Source organism: Populus euphratica, unplaced genomic scaffold (genome assembly GCF_000495115.2).
Source record: "Populus euphratica unplaced genomic scaffold, PopEup_1.0 scaffold41.1, whole genome shotgun sequence".
Classification (NCBI taxonomy): Eukaryota; Viridiplantae; Streptophyta; class Magnoliopsida; order Malpighiales; family Salicaceae; genus Populus; species Populus euphratica.
Genome location: NW_011499868.1, coordinates 762,290 through 777,327, shown reverse-complemented (window position 1 = coordinate 777,327; position 15,038 = coordinate 762,290). Strand labels below are relative to the sequence as shown.

At 33.0% G+C, this 15,038-nt stretch overlaps 3 protein-coding genes across 3 annotated transcripts; all 3 read right to left on the bottom strand.

Moving 5' to 3' along the window:
* Nucleotides 1-151: 151 nt before the first annotated feature.
* On the bottom strand, nucleotides 152-3,854 carry LOC105126554 (uncharacterized). Its single transcript, XM_011027450.1, has 3 exons — nucleotides 3,456-3,854; nucleotides 3,143-3,358; nucleotides 152-548 (listed from the first exon to the last, which is right to left on the bottom strand). The coding sequence occupies exons 1-3, from the start codon at nucleotides 3,687-3,689 to the stop codon at nucleotides 483-485; spliced, it is 516 nt and encodes a 171-aa protein (XP_011025752.1). The 5' UTR covers nucleotides 3,690-3,854; the 3' UTR covers nucleotides 152-482.
* Nucleotides 3,855-7,737: 3,883 nt separating this feature from the next.
* Nucleotides 7,738-9,116, bottom strand: LOC105126553 (uncharacterized). The gene is made up of 3 exons (XM_011027449.1): nucleotides 8,829-9,116; nucleotides 8,357-8,695; nucleotides 7,738-8,214 (listed from the first exon to the last, which is right to left on the bottom strand). Exons 1-3 carry the CDS (start codon nucleotides 9,114-9,116, stop codon nucleotides 7,738-7,740), a joined length of 1,104 nt encoding a protein of 367 aa, XP_011025751.1.
* Nucleotides 9,117-11,352: 2,236 nt separating this feature from the next.
* LOC105126552 (probable polyol transporter 3) lies at nucleotides 11,353-13,337 on the bottom strand. Its single transcript, XM_011027448.1, has 2 exons — nucleotides 13,104-13,337; nucleotides 11,353-12,877 (listed from the first exon to the last, which is right to left on the bottom strand). The coding sequence occupies exons 1-2, from the start codon at nucleotides 13,207-13,209 to the stop codon at nucleotides 11,487-11,489; spliced, it is 1,497 nt and encodes a 498-aa protein (XP_011025750.1). The 5' UTR covers nucleotides 13,210-13,337; the 3' UTR covers nucleotides 11,353-11,486.
* Nucleotides 13,338-15,038: the final 1,701 nt, after the last annotated feature.

Here is a 15,038-nt window from a genome sequence, read left to right as displayed (position 1 = left end):
GATAGTTGATGAAATTTGTCTACGTTAGCAATTTGATCTCCCATTGAAATGAAAGAGCAGTCGGGCACACCCAGAGAAACCAGCTAACAGCCTGGCACTTTCTTCGAATTTCAGATGCCAGGGCAAAGAATAACAGCGACATGGATCGACAGAATAGCTTATTAACTTGTAAATTGTAATGTAGAATTTCAAATATTCTTTCAACTTGAAATAGTAGACGACATCTTTACCAAAATTTCTTACTGGAGTGATCTATCCAAAAAGTTGTTAAAACCCACTCATATTACGAAGATTGTGAAAGCAAAATAAGGTACAAAGAATGATAACCTATTTAAATACATTGTTTATCCCTAATATGAAAACAATAAACTTAAAGAGTATGGTTCACCCATCACCACCGCTCGCAAACTCTGGGCAGCAGCACATGGAGCAATGAGGCACGAAGCTGGATTTGAAGCCTCGGGTGCTCAACTTTCTCCACATCAATGACCACTCCCTTTTGAAGCCACTGCAGCCAGCTTCAGACTCTTGCTTAATTCTCGTGCTCTCTGAAAGCAAACATAAGAAACACAGAAAAGTTATGGTTAACATGTCTGTCCCACTCAAATTAATTCAGCACAAGAGAAGCACATCGAGCAATACGAGGCTTTTATACTTCCAAGTTCATTGATTCAATGATATGGGCTGGCCATGAGAGCAGCAAATCATTAAAGGTGTAGCAAATGAGAGAAACACTTTACCAATACAATCTGGGATAGCAATGATACATCTCTGAAGTCAGGAACAGGTAGTGAGCAAAGAAGAGAGGCACAGCAAATTAACCCCAACTCCAACACAATCACAAGATCGCATAAATTCAAAATAGGATTAGAATTTAGATAGCAGTTAACAGCCCTACAATGTTTCTATTCCTTCTTTTTATTTCTCTGGTTCATGAAACGTAAGGCAATAATAAATTTAACAGATGAATACCTACTCAAACAGTACAAACAAGGAGATGGACGCCCACTCGTAGTGATGAAGTTCCACTTAGTCCTCACCACAACCCCTACCCTAACCCAAAACTTGCTTTCACTTCAAAATATCATGCAACTTAGAAACTCCCTGATCAAGCATTTGCTGTTGTGGACATTGTGATAGAATGGTCTGAACTTTTCCTCACTCCATTGCATACTAGGTTTTCACAGACCCACCTCATGATTACACTAAACAATGACATAAATATAAAAGGAAGTCCGAGATAACTGGAATCCAGTTTGTCACATTGAAGGCATGGCCAAAGATGACTTGTAGGATTCATCTGCAATAATGAACTACACGTTGAATCTCAATAACAGGGATCATAATTAGCCTGGTGAGAAATTGTATAGAAGATTTATTCTTAGAAGCTATACAAACTACAGCCCTCCTATAATCACAATTCAAAATTACCACCCACACAGGACACAGCACAAGGATACCCATGCACCTAGGATCTCATCGGGAACTAATTCAACAAGTTCAGCAACCAAATACCAACTTCTGGTTAAGTTTATGTGAGCACACAACATCCAACGGGGCTTAACCACTCCAGATATCAGATAGAAAAAGCTGCTAAACATCTAGACCTAGCGTTTGTAGCTTCTGTTGATAAAACATTGAAAATGTCCAGCTGAGATGACAGTCATCTAAAGTAGGCTATCGTGAACAAATTTTCAGCTGGGAAATATTTTGCTTAAGAAAAAGAGGCTTCCACAGAACTATCCGAACAGAATAAACTAGCAAAAGTCTGTATCAAAGGATAGCGCACAAACAAAAACCTTAATAATTTCCTCAAGTACAATGGTAAAAGAATTGAATAAACTTTGGAAAAAGCAGGCAAAACAAAAGGTATTGTCACATTGAAACTCTTGCCACCAGCAAAACATTGACAATTTATGTAGAACCAAAATTCAATGAAAATGGACAGAACTAATGCTCCCTGCGGTCCCTAATATGATTTCATTTTGAGTTTCACACAATCATTTAGCAATTGTTAAAAAGATAGTCAAGTATAGCAAATATCAAATTTGCCCCTAACTTCAAAGGATCCACACCTTTTTGATGCAATGCAATATTTGGCATGTTAAGGGATACAGTGGGGTATTAACATACAACAATCCATTGTCTATTTTTGAAAGGCTAAAAGTTTGCCAGTGATTTCAGACCATAACACCTATCATCCTGAGATTAAAGCCAACATTACCATTACTGTTTTGAACAGTGTTCCAATAACTGGGTTTTCTCTCAGCATTCAAAAGTATAAAAATGTTTTTGCTAAATTAAACGGTGAACAAATCAAGATTTCAATTAACTGAACAATTAAAAGGATTAATAGCAGTTTCACAAAAACCTAAGAAAATAAATCACCGCCATTGATCAGACAGGAGGTAGATACACTGAGATCAATAGACCAAATAGACATCTTAGCAATCTTAGTCCACACTCAATTTTATCTCATGAAATTTACCCTAGTTTATTATTACTATCAGGATCAGCCTTTCTTTTCACACCATTCCCGATGAGTCTCTCCATTTCTTCTACTACGGATCTGCCATTCTTTTGCTCTGCATCTCTCATATGAGTTTCTTTTGCATGCCTTTGGGTACGATATTACACTTATTTCCTTCCTCGCAACAATATCTGTAGCCGCTGCTTTTTTTTCCGTATCTTTCTTTCAATAAATCACTTCTTTTATTTAAAATAAAAAATGAATAATTCTTTCAATAAAATATTATTTACACCAGCTTATCAAAATTCTACCTAAATGAACAATGAGCTCGATTAAGCCCACTGTTTCTAAAATATACTAATGCAAACTCCAAGTCTAACTTCAGTAAGGTTTTCTATCACATCACTCAGACTTTTCTACACTAAGACTTTGACCAATAAGTAAAATCACAGAGCAAGCCCACCTCCTAACCCCGAATCAACCACCGACAACATGCTTCCGCTTTCAATTCAAATCAAAATCAATAATCACAAGATCAATGTCAACACTACCCTGGCTACTTTGTATACAGTTCCAATCAACAAAAAAAAAGAAAAAAAGTTCATTTGCGGAAACTTAACATTAAAATGCAAAATCTCAAGAACCTAAAAAAAGGAAAAAAGGAGTCCTCACCGTAGATTGAACAGGAAACGGATCAAGATCAATAGACCGAATAGACATCTTAGCGATCTCAGCAATGACAGCCTCTTTAACATCTGATGCGTCACTAGTCAACTCTTCATAAGCAGCTTCAAATGCCTCTTGCCAAAATTTTGGTAATCTGATCCGATGGCTATTCGTGTATATATCCCACATATGCTTCACCACTTTCTCTCTGTCCTCCATTTCCTACAGTTATTTACAATTCACCAGTCAAAATAAATTCATAAAATCAAAATTTAAAAAAATAAAAAATAAAAACTCAGAAATAGTTCTGTGTACTGACTAGGACATCGAGATCGTCGCGAATGGGAGTGTCGATGTCGTCGACGAGGCTGTTGAGATTTCCGGCAGACCAGCGGAGAGTGACGGTGCCAGTAAGCATTGACCAGAATGCTAATAACAAAATGGCTGCTAGAGCCCAGAACTTGTAACGGCCTTTGCCGAATAGAACGGAATCGGAGGTTTCCTTTTTCACGCTTAGTGCTGTTGTTGTTGGAAGCGAATCGTCTTCCTTCATCTCGATTTATTTTTATTCTACTCTGGGGTTTTCCTTTTCTTTTATTATTGTTAGTTTTATATTGAAATAGCTTGTTTCCGTGTGTTTTTTCAGTGGGAGAGATGGAGGTGGATTCAGGAAGGAAGAGCGTGTCGTTTTTTAATCGATCTATGCGATGGAGAGGGACTTTGTTATAGGAAAGGGAGGGGTAAGTATCTGCTTGGGTTAAATACAATGTTAGTCCCCCAGCTATGATGATGGCTTCAAATTGGTATTCAAACTCTAAATCACAGCAAATTAACCATTCCACCTATATACGAGCACTGCTGTTTAGAAAATTAAGATAATTCTTTATTTGTTTCATTTACTGCTAGCAAATCAAATCAATTATATCAACTACAAAATTAATGCAGTAATTTCAGATTAAATGTTATCTTTATTTTTTTTAATATATATTCTAAGATAATGGAATTATCATACCATTTATATATTCTAAATTTATTTTGAATATATAAAAATCAAATACTTATCCTTGATTTATATGGAAAGACTATCCAAGATGTTGTATTAATCTTTATTTTTATAATTTTTTTATATTTTATTGGAGATTCTTTGTATTTGAAAGATAAAAGTTTTAAAATCCTTTCTAATTTTAGATGGAAGAAATTCATCGACTTTTAATGATATAAAAATATTTTTTTATTCATGTCATGTGGTTTTAAATTTGAATAATGTCTTATACTATTCAAAAGTGAGAAGAACTCTTGTTTATATATATATATATATATACAGCCTCCTCTTCTTCAATGATAAGAATTTAAATTTTTATTTATTTATTTAAAAAAAGAGTTGAAAATTTTTTCAACTTGCATGTATGGTTAGATGTAAAGAATCATGGAATATATTTGTATATTTAATTCATTTATTACATAAAAAAATATTATGTAATTAACATTATATAATGAAAAGTAGTATTGCACGTACGAACCTGATTGTAAAAAAAATGCCCATCATAAGATTAGATTGTAAATTTTATATAGCACAGGGACAAAAAAAAATTCAAATAAAGACCACTTTATCACTATAAATAAAATACAGGGACTAGTATTTTTTAAAAATTACATGAACTAGAATGAACTTTTATGAATGTCTCCATTGCATTACAAAGTTTTGTAACAAAATAAATGAATGTAATTAATGATCTCATTTTATTGCATTTTGATGCTTTCTTTATTAACCAGTAGAGTTTTTTATATTTATATATTATTTATTATTCATCAAGTAAAAATTTTAAATTGAAAGTAAGTATTTTTATTCTGATTTGATTTTAGGGGTAAAAAAATTATGTTCGGTAAGTAACAATTTGGTGGTGGTAGAATTGAAAAAAAAATATTCATTTTGATCTGATGTAAAATCAATCACATAATTAAGGGACTCGTTTGTAGATAACAGTTTCTGGATGTTTCGTGTATCCCCCCACACTGGATTGACACTAGTGACGGTGTCGTGGCTGGGATCTACTGGCCGTTGATTTACCGAGGAGTCAACCTTTATGGAAAGGGTTTGCTACGGAGCCTCATCTTAGGCAACCGACAAAGGACGACACCGTTCGATTGCTTTCTGCATTGTGGAGTGGGCATTGCCTTATTGGGCGATATTATTTATGTGCATGGACCCGTCCAAAAATTTCCCTCTGTCGTCGTCGACGTGGAATGAAAGGGAGTGGCTTTGCTTGCGTTTCAAAGGAAAGACTCTTTTGCTTCCACTTCAGGAAATTGACGGTTAGGGATAACTCGGAATTACCAAAAAAAAGAGCTTAGAAGGCCAAAATATAGTAAGCACTCTCGTCGTCGTCGTCGGCGTGCAATGAAAGGGAGTGACTTTACTCACGTTTCAAAGGAAAGACTATTTTGCTTCCACTTCTAGAAATTGACAGTTAGGGATAACTCGGGATTTCTAAAAAAAAGCTTAGAAGGCCAAAATATAGTAAGCACTGCTTTTGTTAAAAAAATAAAATAAAATAAAATTACAGTGTTGTAGTGTTTTTCTTTTGAGTTTGATGTTAAAAATATTTTAAGTTTAGCTAATATTTCAATAAGTTGTATGATACTCGAATAGTAATTAATAATATTTTATTGGTTATTTTTTAAATTTATTTTAAAAATAAATAAAAAATTATGTAAATTTTTTTTTATTATTTTTTGGGAGTCATGATTTTTATTCACTCTCTTCTTTTTATTTATTTTTTTATTTAATATAAACTTAGAAAGTACTAGTTATCCTATGAAATTTTCTCTGAGACTAAATTTTTTATCAAATAATCTTAATTGTATAAAGAATTTTTTATCAAATAATCTTAATTGTATTTCCTATAATTTTACAATGTATTTAAAAAAATTATTAAATTTCCTTAGTGATGATTTCAAAGTTGAAACCCAAGAAATCAAGGGAAAAAACAATTTTTTTTAACCATGAGATTAACTAACTTCTCAAATCCATCCTAAAATGTTCTTAAAATATTAATAAATTTTTAAAACATAAATTTTTATGATTTTTTGAGTTTTCAACTATATTTATTTGTGCTTGTCTTAAAAAAATCAAATTTTATTTTTTTAATTTAAGTTTTTTTAATGTTTTCTAATGATTTTAAGGTGCTGATGTTAAAAAAATATTCATTTATTAAAGTATGTTTGCTATATCAAATCATATTTGTTCTTAATACTACAATTATTAATTATTTAAATAATATTTGAAATTATTTTTAAATCTTATTTCATATTATGCAAGTATTTGCAATCAATATTATTTAAAAATAGATAAAAAAAAATTTTAATTCACCTAAAATGATTAATCATCCCTTGATTATTTAAATATTTTCATATAATTTATGTTATATCAAATATCTTCTTATTTGTTATTATTTATTATGACAATATGTAGTATAATCAAAACATAATATTTTTTTTTTATATAAGTTGACTTGGTGATTTCAAATTTAGATATCACTTATCCAATTATCATATATGCATTTTCATAGATATAGATGATATTTTATATAGAATTCTCATGCGGGTTGATTCAGTATATATATCATCTAACAAGTATCTACATATTAATTATAAATATTTTTTATATATCGATCTATGAGAAAAAAAAAACTATAATATATATCTATCTCAATAACTCTAAATAATATTTATTTCTAATAGAGCATTAACTATAAACATTAGGAATATTCAACAATATTTTAATGTAATTGAAATATCATAATTATAATAACTTTATAATTTTTTTATAAAATATTTTTTTCTTGTAGTTTTATATTTATTTTAAATTTATTAATCAAATATTTGACAAGTACTGGAAATAAATAAGTTATTATTAATAATTAAATATATTTTTACAAACAAAATCAATATCATGTATAATTAATTAAGATTGTAACACGAATAAGCTTCATGATCGAATAAAACTTTAAACCTATGCCTTTTATGGGCGTTGCCTCCAGTCCTGCGCCGTGGAGAGTTGAACCATTAATTTCAAATTGCATGGAGCAATGAGCAATCTAAACATAGGTCATGGGTACAAGAATAAACTTCATTATCCATTAAAACTTTAAGGTTAGACCTTTTATGGGCCTGACCTTGATGCGGGCAGGTGGCAGGCGATAGAGATCCCCAACTCATTAATCATAATTATTAGTTTGAAAGGATGAATATTCAGGTATTCTAGAGAATGATTAATATTTAAGCATTAGGATTAGGATTAATAATATTTGCATTAAGACATTATGGATCTTCTGTTTCATAAACTTTGCTTATTTCCACTGGCTAAATTAAGGATTAAATGGACAGAACTAATTATCCCATTTTCCCTGCTAACCTTCTTACAAAAACGAAACTTTTTCTGCAGATTAATGCATATGTTATCAACTTCTACATTTCCTTGTGCCAATACAATTCTTTTTCTCACTTTGATGGTGGTCTTTACACAATTATTTGTTTACTCATTTCTTCTCATAAACAACAAAAAGAATCTCACATCAATTGTAATGTTCAGCCATTGTTTCTCATAATTCAAGGTCTGAAGGAGGTAGAAACTGCTCTGTTGTCAAACCCCATATGTTAAAATCTACCTCATCAATTTTCCAGTGTTCTTCCATTTCTCTCTTGTGGTTTGCAGATTGCTCTCCGTATCTGAAGACCGTGACACGAGTCTGACCACTATGTGCTATGTTGACACCGTCGACGTACCTATAGTCATCCATTATCGATTCTGCGCTCGTCTCCCAGAATATATCCTCGCCGTCTTTCGTTCTTAATCCTATCAGCCTTGAGTCCTCAAATTGAATCAAGAGGCCTGACCTCTGGCTAAAGTATCCCCACATTGTATGGTGAATTATCTCGTAGTTAGGACCACTTTGTGCCTCTCGAATTGCTGGACTTGTCTCTAGCTTGAGTATAAAGCAGTCCTCATCTTTTATTAGTTTCTCTCCAATGCAGGTTGCATCTATAAATAAGTTTGCTGTGGACCTGGGATCCAATCCCTGCCATAACTTACTGTGTTAGAACTAATTAATCGGACGAAATCAGAGGACTGAAAATTCTAATGCATACATTCTACATAAATTTTCACAGTCTAGTATATGATTGATGCTACAAAATGTAAATCAAAGGAATGATCCTAACCTGCAAGAATCGGCGCAAGGGTCTAGGAGGACCCTTTGAAATCGGCTTTCGTTGATTAGAAGAATGCCTCCATGAGATCTTGCCATTGCTTCCACATATCATCTTACATCCTGACACAAGAAGCTCTAACATCCACAAGTCCGGATCTTTCTGCCAAAGCACAAATCCACCTGTTTCCTCGCTGCCTTTCACGTTTATGGTCTGCTCCCCTTCATGAAATTCTGATGCCTCAATTTTCACCTCACCAGTTACGCACATGCTGTGCACTGCGTTTAATGCTGCTTGTCCTCCTGTAGCTGCAATGTATTGTTGCACAATATATTTGGCTGTTGAAGCTTGCTGTCAAAAAACATTGTAACACTGTCATTTTCTTAGAAAAGTCATGGCAATTGCTCATTTTTCTGTAAACAATAATTCTGTTGTAAAATAAAAATTTCAGAGAGATATGGATGTTTCTATAAAACCCTCTTACAATTGAACAATCTTTGACAGGTTTGTGAACCGAATGGCCTACTTGCACTTGAAGAGGAATAAGAGGAGATCCAACCATGTAAAGAAGGAATCTTAGCTCATTAATTCGCGCTGCAATGAGCGGTTGTGACAATTTTTCGGAAGTTTGAGCCCTCATCCATGTAAGCATATTTTGCCAGCGTAATTCGGCATTGCTACCCATGCTAGTGTACATTTCTTCGGGTATTGGGATCTCAAGAACAGTCTCCAGGCCATCTTCTCTATCAATATTTGGACAGAGTTTCCTCATGATGAAAAGTACAGAAATAGAGAGCCTAGAGAATGATAGAATGTTGGTTAGAGAGTCAAGAGAAAGGGGGAGGAACAAGAATTGAGAGTCAAATGCTATACGTTCTCTCTTTTCTCATGCATTTACCAGGGACGGTAAACAGGAAAAAATGCGAGGACAATTGGTAAAAAGAGACTTGCCTAAAGGCTGGCCTTGCTTGTAGGTTTCATATGGGCATGATCAATATTAGATTTTGATTGTTTACAAGTTTCTATTTTAGGGGACCAACCCCCATAAATATTGCTGAAGAATTTTTTTTAGAGGAGCAATCCACAATGATGCTGCCAAATTTTCTCCTAGGCTAGAGGCAAAAATATTTCGTTGAACAAGGGTAGAACTTGAGAGATGAAAAATGTTTCGTGGACCATTCTTGCCGATTCTTGGATTTCCCACTAAAAATAGACAGCTAGCTGACATTACTGACAGTCCATTTAAAAAACAACCATTTTTAACCCATTCCAAGCAATACTGATGAAGCAGATAGAGGAATGGGAGAAGCTTGTTGTTTTTCTATGTATGCTTCTATCAGATCATAAGCCGCAGCATCCCCGTCTACCGCTGGTATCTTCTAGATGCATGTAAATTATTAAAAAATACTATAAATTATATTTTAGAATTTTATATAATGATTTAAATTATTATGTTTAAATAATTATTTGATATGATATTAAAACTTTAATGATTAAGTAGTTTCAAGTTCGAATCTCATTATTTTTATTTATTTGATAAAAATTAAATACAAGATAATATAGGTTTGTGTAAGTTTGAAGTCCAAAAAGTTTTTACTTAAAAGAATGTATTAGAAAATAATATAAATTATATTCTAAAATTTTACCTCATAGCTTAAATTATTAAATTAAAATAATTTTTTAACAAAAAAAATATTCATGTCACTTATAGAATGGAGATCAAAGCATGCCCAGGATAAACATCATAGTCAAGATAAAAGAAGATGAAAAAATAAAAAAAGGTTTTCTTGCATCAACTACTTATGGTTATGTTGTTTGAATTTTGAATTTTTTTTTATAGTGAGATAAAATATTTTTCAAGTGAAAAAATAATTTCCAAACATAACACAAATAATAACTAATAACTAGGTGTGTTACACATGGAGATATGTTATGCATGGAGCATCTAGTAACTTAAATTTTCCTTATCTAACAAATTAATTCACGCTCTCAAAAGTCATCATTTATATTTTGAATTAATAATTATATAAAATAAAAAATAATAATTCAATGCTCATAGAAGAGATGATATGATAAAAAAAACAAGGAATGAAAAGGAAAAAAGAAAGAAAGAATGATGCGTTGTATATATATCAAAACTTTAATAATAACACTTTCAATATTATCAAAAAATATATTGACGAATAAAATTTAAAAATACTATAGAAAGCTAACTTTAAAATTGATGATAAGATGCCAACAAATAAATATGTTATTGTTTTTAAATGACACGTATAACTTATTATTAGTTCTAAAATTGGTTTTCCAATAATTCATCTCATGAATATAATTCTATAGTAATAAAGTAATAAGAGTGTTATTATCGAAGCTCTAGGATATTTACAACACATCAATTTTTTGTCTTCCTCTCTCATCTCTTGTCTTTTTGTGCAATGTTATCGTAATTGAATTATTTTTGTTTATTTTATAGTTATTAATTCTTTATAAAATATACACTTTTGAGAGGATAAATATTGCACAACACATTTAATTGTGCATGTGCTATCTATGCGCATAATAACTACAATTATTTTTTCAATTGAGCTGTTTTAAAAAATATTTTCTCACTGTGCTGTTCTTGAAAAAAACTCTTGGATTTTTTTGTTTCAAAGAATTAATATGGGATTTGATTTAAAAAAAAAAGAGTAGTACGATTATAATTTAACTTAATTCATGTATAAAATGATGTGATTTGTAAAAAGAGAGGTTTAATGACAATCAAAGGCAATGATTTGGTCAGAGAGATAGAAAATCCTTTTTATATCCAACAATAATTAACATTAATTGTTATAAAAAAATAATTAGACTCAAAACTTTTTATAAAGAATTAATATTTTTCTTCGTTACTTAAGATTTTAATTTATTGTTTTCTAAACAGTAATTAAGAGCAAATTATGGTTTTTTTTTTTTTTTTTTTTGGGAGGGGGGGGCGGCGCGGGCGCTGAGAAATGTGACAACTTTTTAAGGTCGATCGTAATTCTATACCTTGTGGAGGTTATTGTAATTTAACAAACAATATATGACAGCAATAACATAGCAAGTTTTTGCTTGTTTAATTTGCTCTAAAGATTACCCACTTAGGCTACACTGTTTTATTACCACGCTACATATCACTCTTCACAGCCTCAGCTCTACCACTTATACCCTTGCTAAATAGCTCTTCTATGTCTTCCAAGGACCTTCCTTTGGTCTCTGGGAATAGGAAATAGAAGAAAAACCAGGCAAGCACAGCGATGCCAGCAAACAAGAAGAAGGCTCCTCCAATGGTGATTGCTTCATAGAGCGAAATAAAACTCATGGAAATAGTGGCATTCATGAGTCTATTCACAGCAACCCCAATACTATACCCTTGTGCTCTTAGCTTCAGGGGGAATATCTCCGAGCTGTACACCCATGTCACAGGTGCAAGTCCAATATTAAAGAAAGCTACAAACGTATAAGTAGAAATGATGCTAAGGCTTAGTGCCCACACCAGCTGCCCTCCATGGTGATGCTCCACTATAGTCAAGCAAGTTCCTAAAACTGCCAGGGCTGCTATGATACCTGCTGTGCTTACAAGAAGAAGGCGCCTTCTCCCCACTCTATCCAGCAAGAAAGTGGAAATGAATACAAATACGAACTTTGTAAGCCCCACGCCAACACTTGCACGCAAGAGCTTTTCCTTGCCAACAATACCGGCTTTCTTAAAGATTCTAGGACTGTATAAAATAACTGCTTCAATTCCAACTGCATGCTCAAAGAAATGGATTCCAACCGCGGCGACCAGTATCCAACGGACTGCTGGTGTTGGCCTTATAATTAGTTCTTTCCAAACCCCTTCACCGTGAGTTTTCTTCAGGGGATCGGGCTTGACAAAGTCATCATTGCAATTCACATCAATCCCAGCTGCTTCTTTTATGTCACGAAGACGGGTTTCAGCTTCTTCTTCTGAGTTGGATACTCTGCGCAAGATTTTCTTGGCTTCTCCTAAACGACCCTGCATTACTAACCACCTTGGAGACTCTGGCATTTTAAGGATGCCCAAGGCCAAGGCGAGTGAAGGAATAGCTGCAATACCAAGCATTATCCTCCAACCAAGCTTCAGGTTCAATCCTCCGAAAGCAACATTTGATATGTAGCCGAGTAAAACACCAATACTTATTCCAAGCTCCGGTAGACATGTCAAGAAGCCTCGGTACGATGGCGATGAAACTTCTGCCGAATATACAGGAGCAATCATCAGAGCAAAGCCAACACCAATCCCAGCAATGCATCTCCCCGTCATCAGGACACCATAATTTGGAGCGTACCCCATCAGGATTGAACCAAGCATGAAGATGATGCTGGCTGCAAAAATTGTGTATCGCCTGCCAATATAATCAGAAGTTCTTCCAGCAAGAAGAGAACCGAACAGGGCACATATGTTTAAGATTCCAGCAAGTATTTCCACTTCCGTGTCATGGATTTTCAGTTCATCTTTTATGAATATCATGGCTCCACTCATTACTCCAGTGTCTGAAAAAAGAAGAAGAAGAAAAAACCTTTGAATTATGGCATATTCCACAACACCCAAATATAAGAAAAAGGTTTTATTAATCAAAGATTACAAGAATTATATATGAATGGTTAGAATATTATGATCCCACGACATTTTCCAGTTCCAGAAAACACTGTTTAAAGTCAAGAACGAGAACTCTACATGGGATCCAAGAGGGAAAGGAGATCGAATTAAGGAACTCACCATATCCAAATATAATGGATATCGTCGAAGCAACTATAGCACATCCAGCAGCATACATGTTCAATTTTTGCTGGTTTTGTCCACCACCACCCTCTATTGACACCATGCTGATTAATTGCTCTCCCTGTCTCGTTGAACCTAATCAGAAACTAAAAATCTTATCAAATAACTATATATGTGTGTAGGAGAACACAGTTTTTTTCACAATTGCTCCGGTAACCAAAGCTGACCTCCACCTCTAATTATATAGGCAAGCGATGTGACTAAAACGTGTCAAAAAATGAACTCCTAATGTCTTGTGGCGCCCACGTTCACAGGTAATCTTACAGGCAGAAATCTGCTAATTTTATCACTTCAATTTGTAACCGACAGACGAAGGTCATCAGGCCTCGCCAACCCGATAAGTTTGGGTAGACAACTTCATTTTGGCAATGAAAAACTTGGGATTAATCAAAATATGCACTTCAGGATTTGCATCAAACCATTAGTACCCTCTTTTTATTTAGGATTTTGTATTTTATTTAGCATATGATTTTAGTTTATTTGTCTGTGGATTTGCTATAAATAACATCATGATAAAAAAATAAATAATGGTCATCCTTCATCGTCTTCGTTGTAAGGCCCTAATAATGGTCATCCTTCATCGTCTTCGTTGAAATTCGTAGCAGTCACTGTCTCCGTTGTCTTCATGGTCCAATTTGCAAGGAAATTCCAGTTAAGATATATTAACTTATTTTTGGATAAGATTTGCCAGGCAATCCAACCTGTATGGTCAACTAAACCGCCGCAACTTGCAAGCCACTGACTTGGCGTCCTTGGGCTTGCAAGACGCCGTGATAATAAATAATAATAAATCGTTTTCTGATACGATAAACCTGTGCTAATTACAGATTCGGTTTGCATGCACTTATCTAAAACTACTAGCAATTTTCAATGTTTAATCACCAATTTTCCACGTCATTTTGAATTTAAATGCAGTTTGCCAATTAACATTTTAGTCAAATGTTATTTATCCAAATCAAAATGCTAACTTTTAGGCATTTTAGTGGTCGTGATCAGTTCAGGATGACCCAGATTAGGAATTACGATTTTTTTATTTTTTTTTCCCGAATTTACTTATTTCTAAAATTAGTTTTGGTATTTCTGATTTGTTTAATTGCCTAGTTTATCCCTTGCTCAAATAGGACATACTATTTACCTCGTCTTGTACGCTTTTGATTGCCATAATTATCTCATATTAAGAAATTATAGACTTTAAAATGTTCTTCTACAGTACTTACTGTGTTTCTTTTTAAGGGTTTTTAAATACTAAAAATTTCGTATCAATACCATAAGATTTTCCCCATATACATTGTGTCATCAATCCTTACTTCACATGAAAAGAAAAAACAGAAGAAGTTATTCTCCACTAATCTCTTATACACGCCAACACTTCAGATTATATTTTTATGTTTTAAAAATAATTTTTAAAAATACATTGCATTCTTTAGTATTTTTCTATTATTTTGATATGTTAATGTTAAAAATAAATTTTAAAAAATAATCATTTATCATAATACTAAACAAGCTTGTAATATAATGTCTTAGGAGAATAAAAATCTCATTTTTATAAAAGTAAAATTCTAACTAACCCTTTAAAGCAGATACTGAAAACTGTTGTAATTGTTTTTATTACAAGGCACACTTATCTCTGTATATGTTTTATATCTTTATACAACCCGAAACCATAAGGTTAGGCAATCAAAAACATATAACGGAAAGACTAGTAATCAGAGATATGTAACAGAAAGAATAAACTTATCCTAAAATCATGGGAATACAAAGACATGGTATGGACATGAATGGTGACAGCTATATTGGAGGTGGAGGTGGCATTGCTGTGATTATTTTAGTTTTCTTAATACCCTCTAACTTCAAAATGGATAATATGAATCT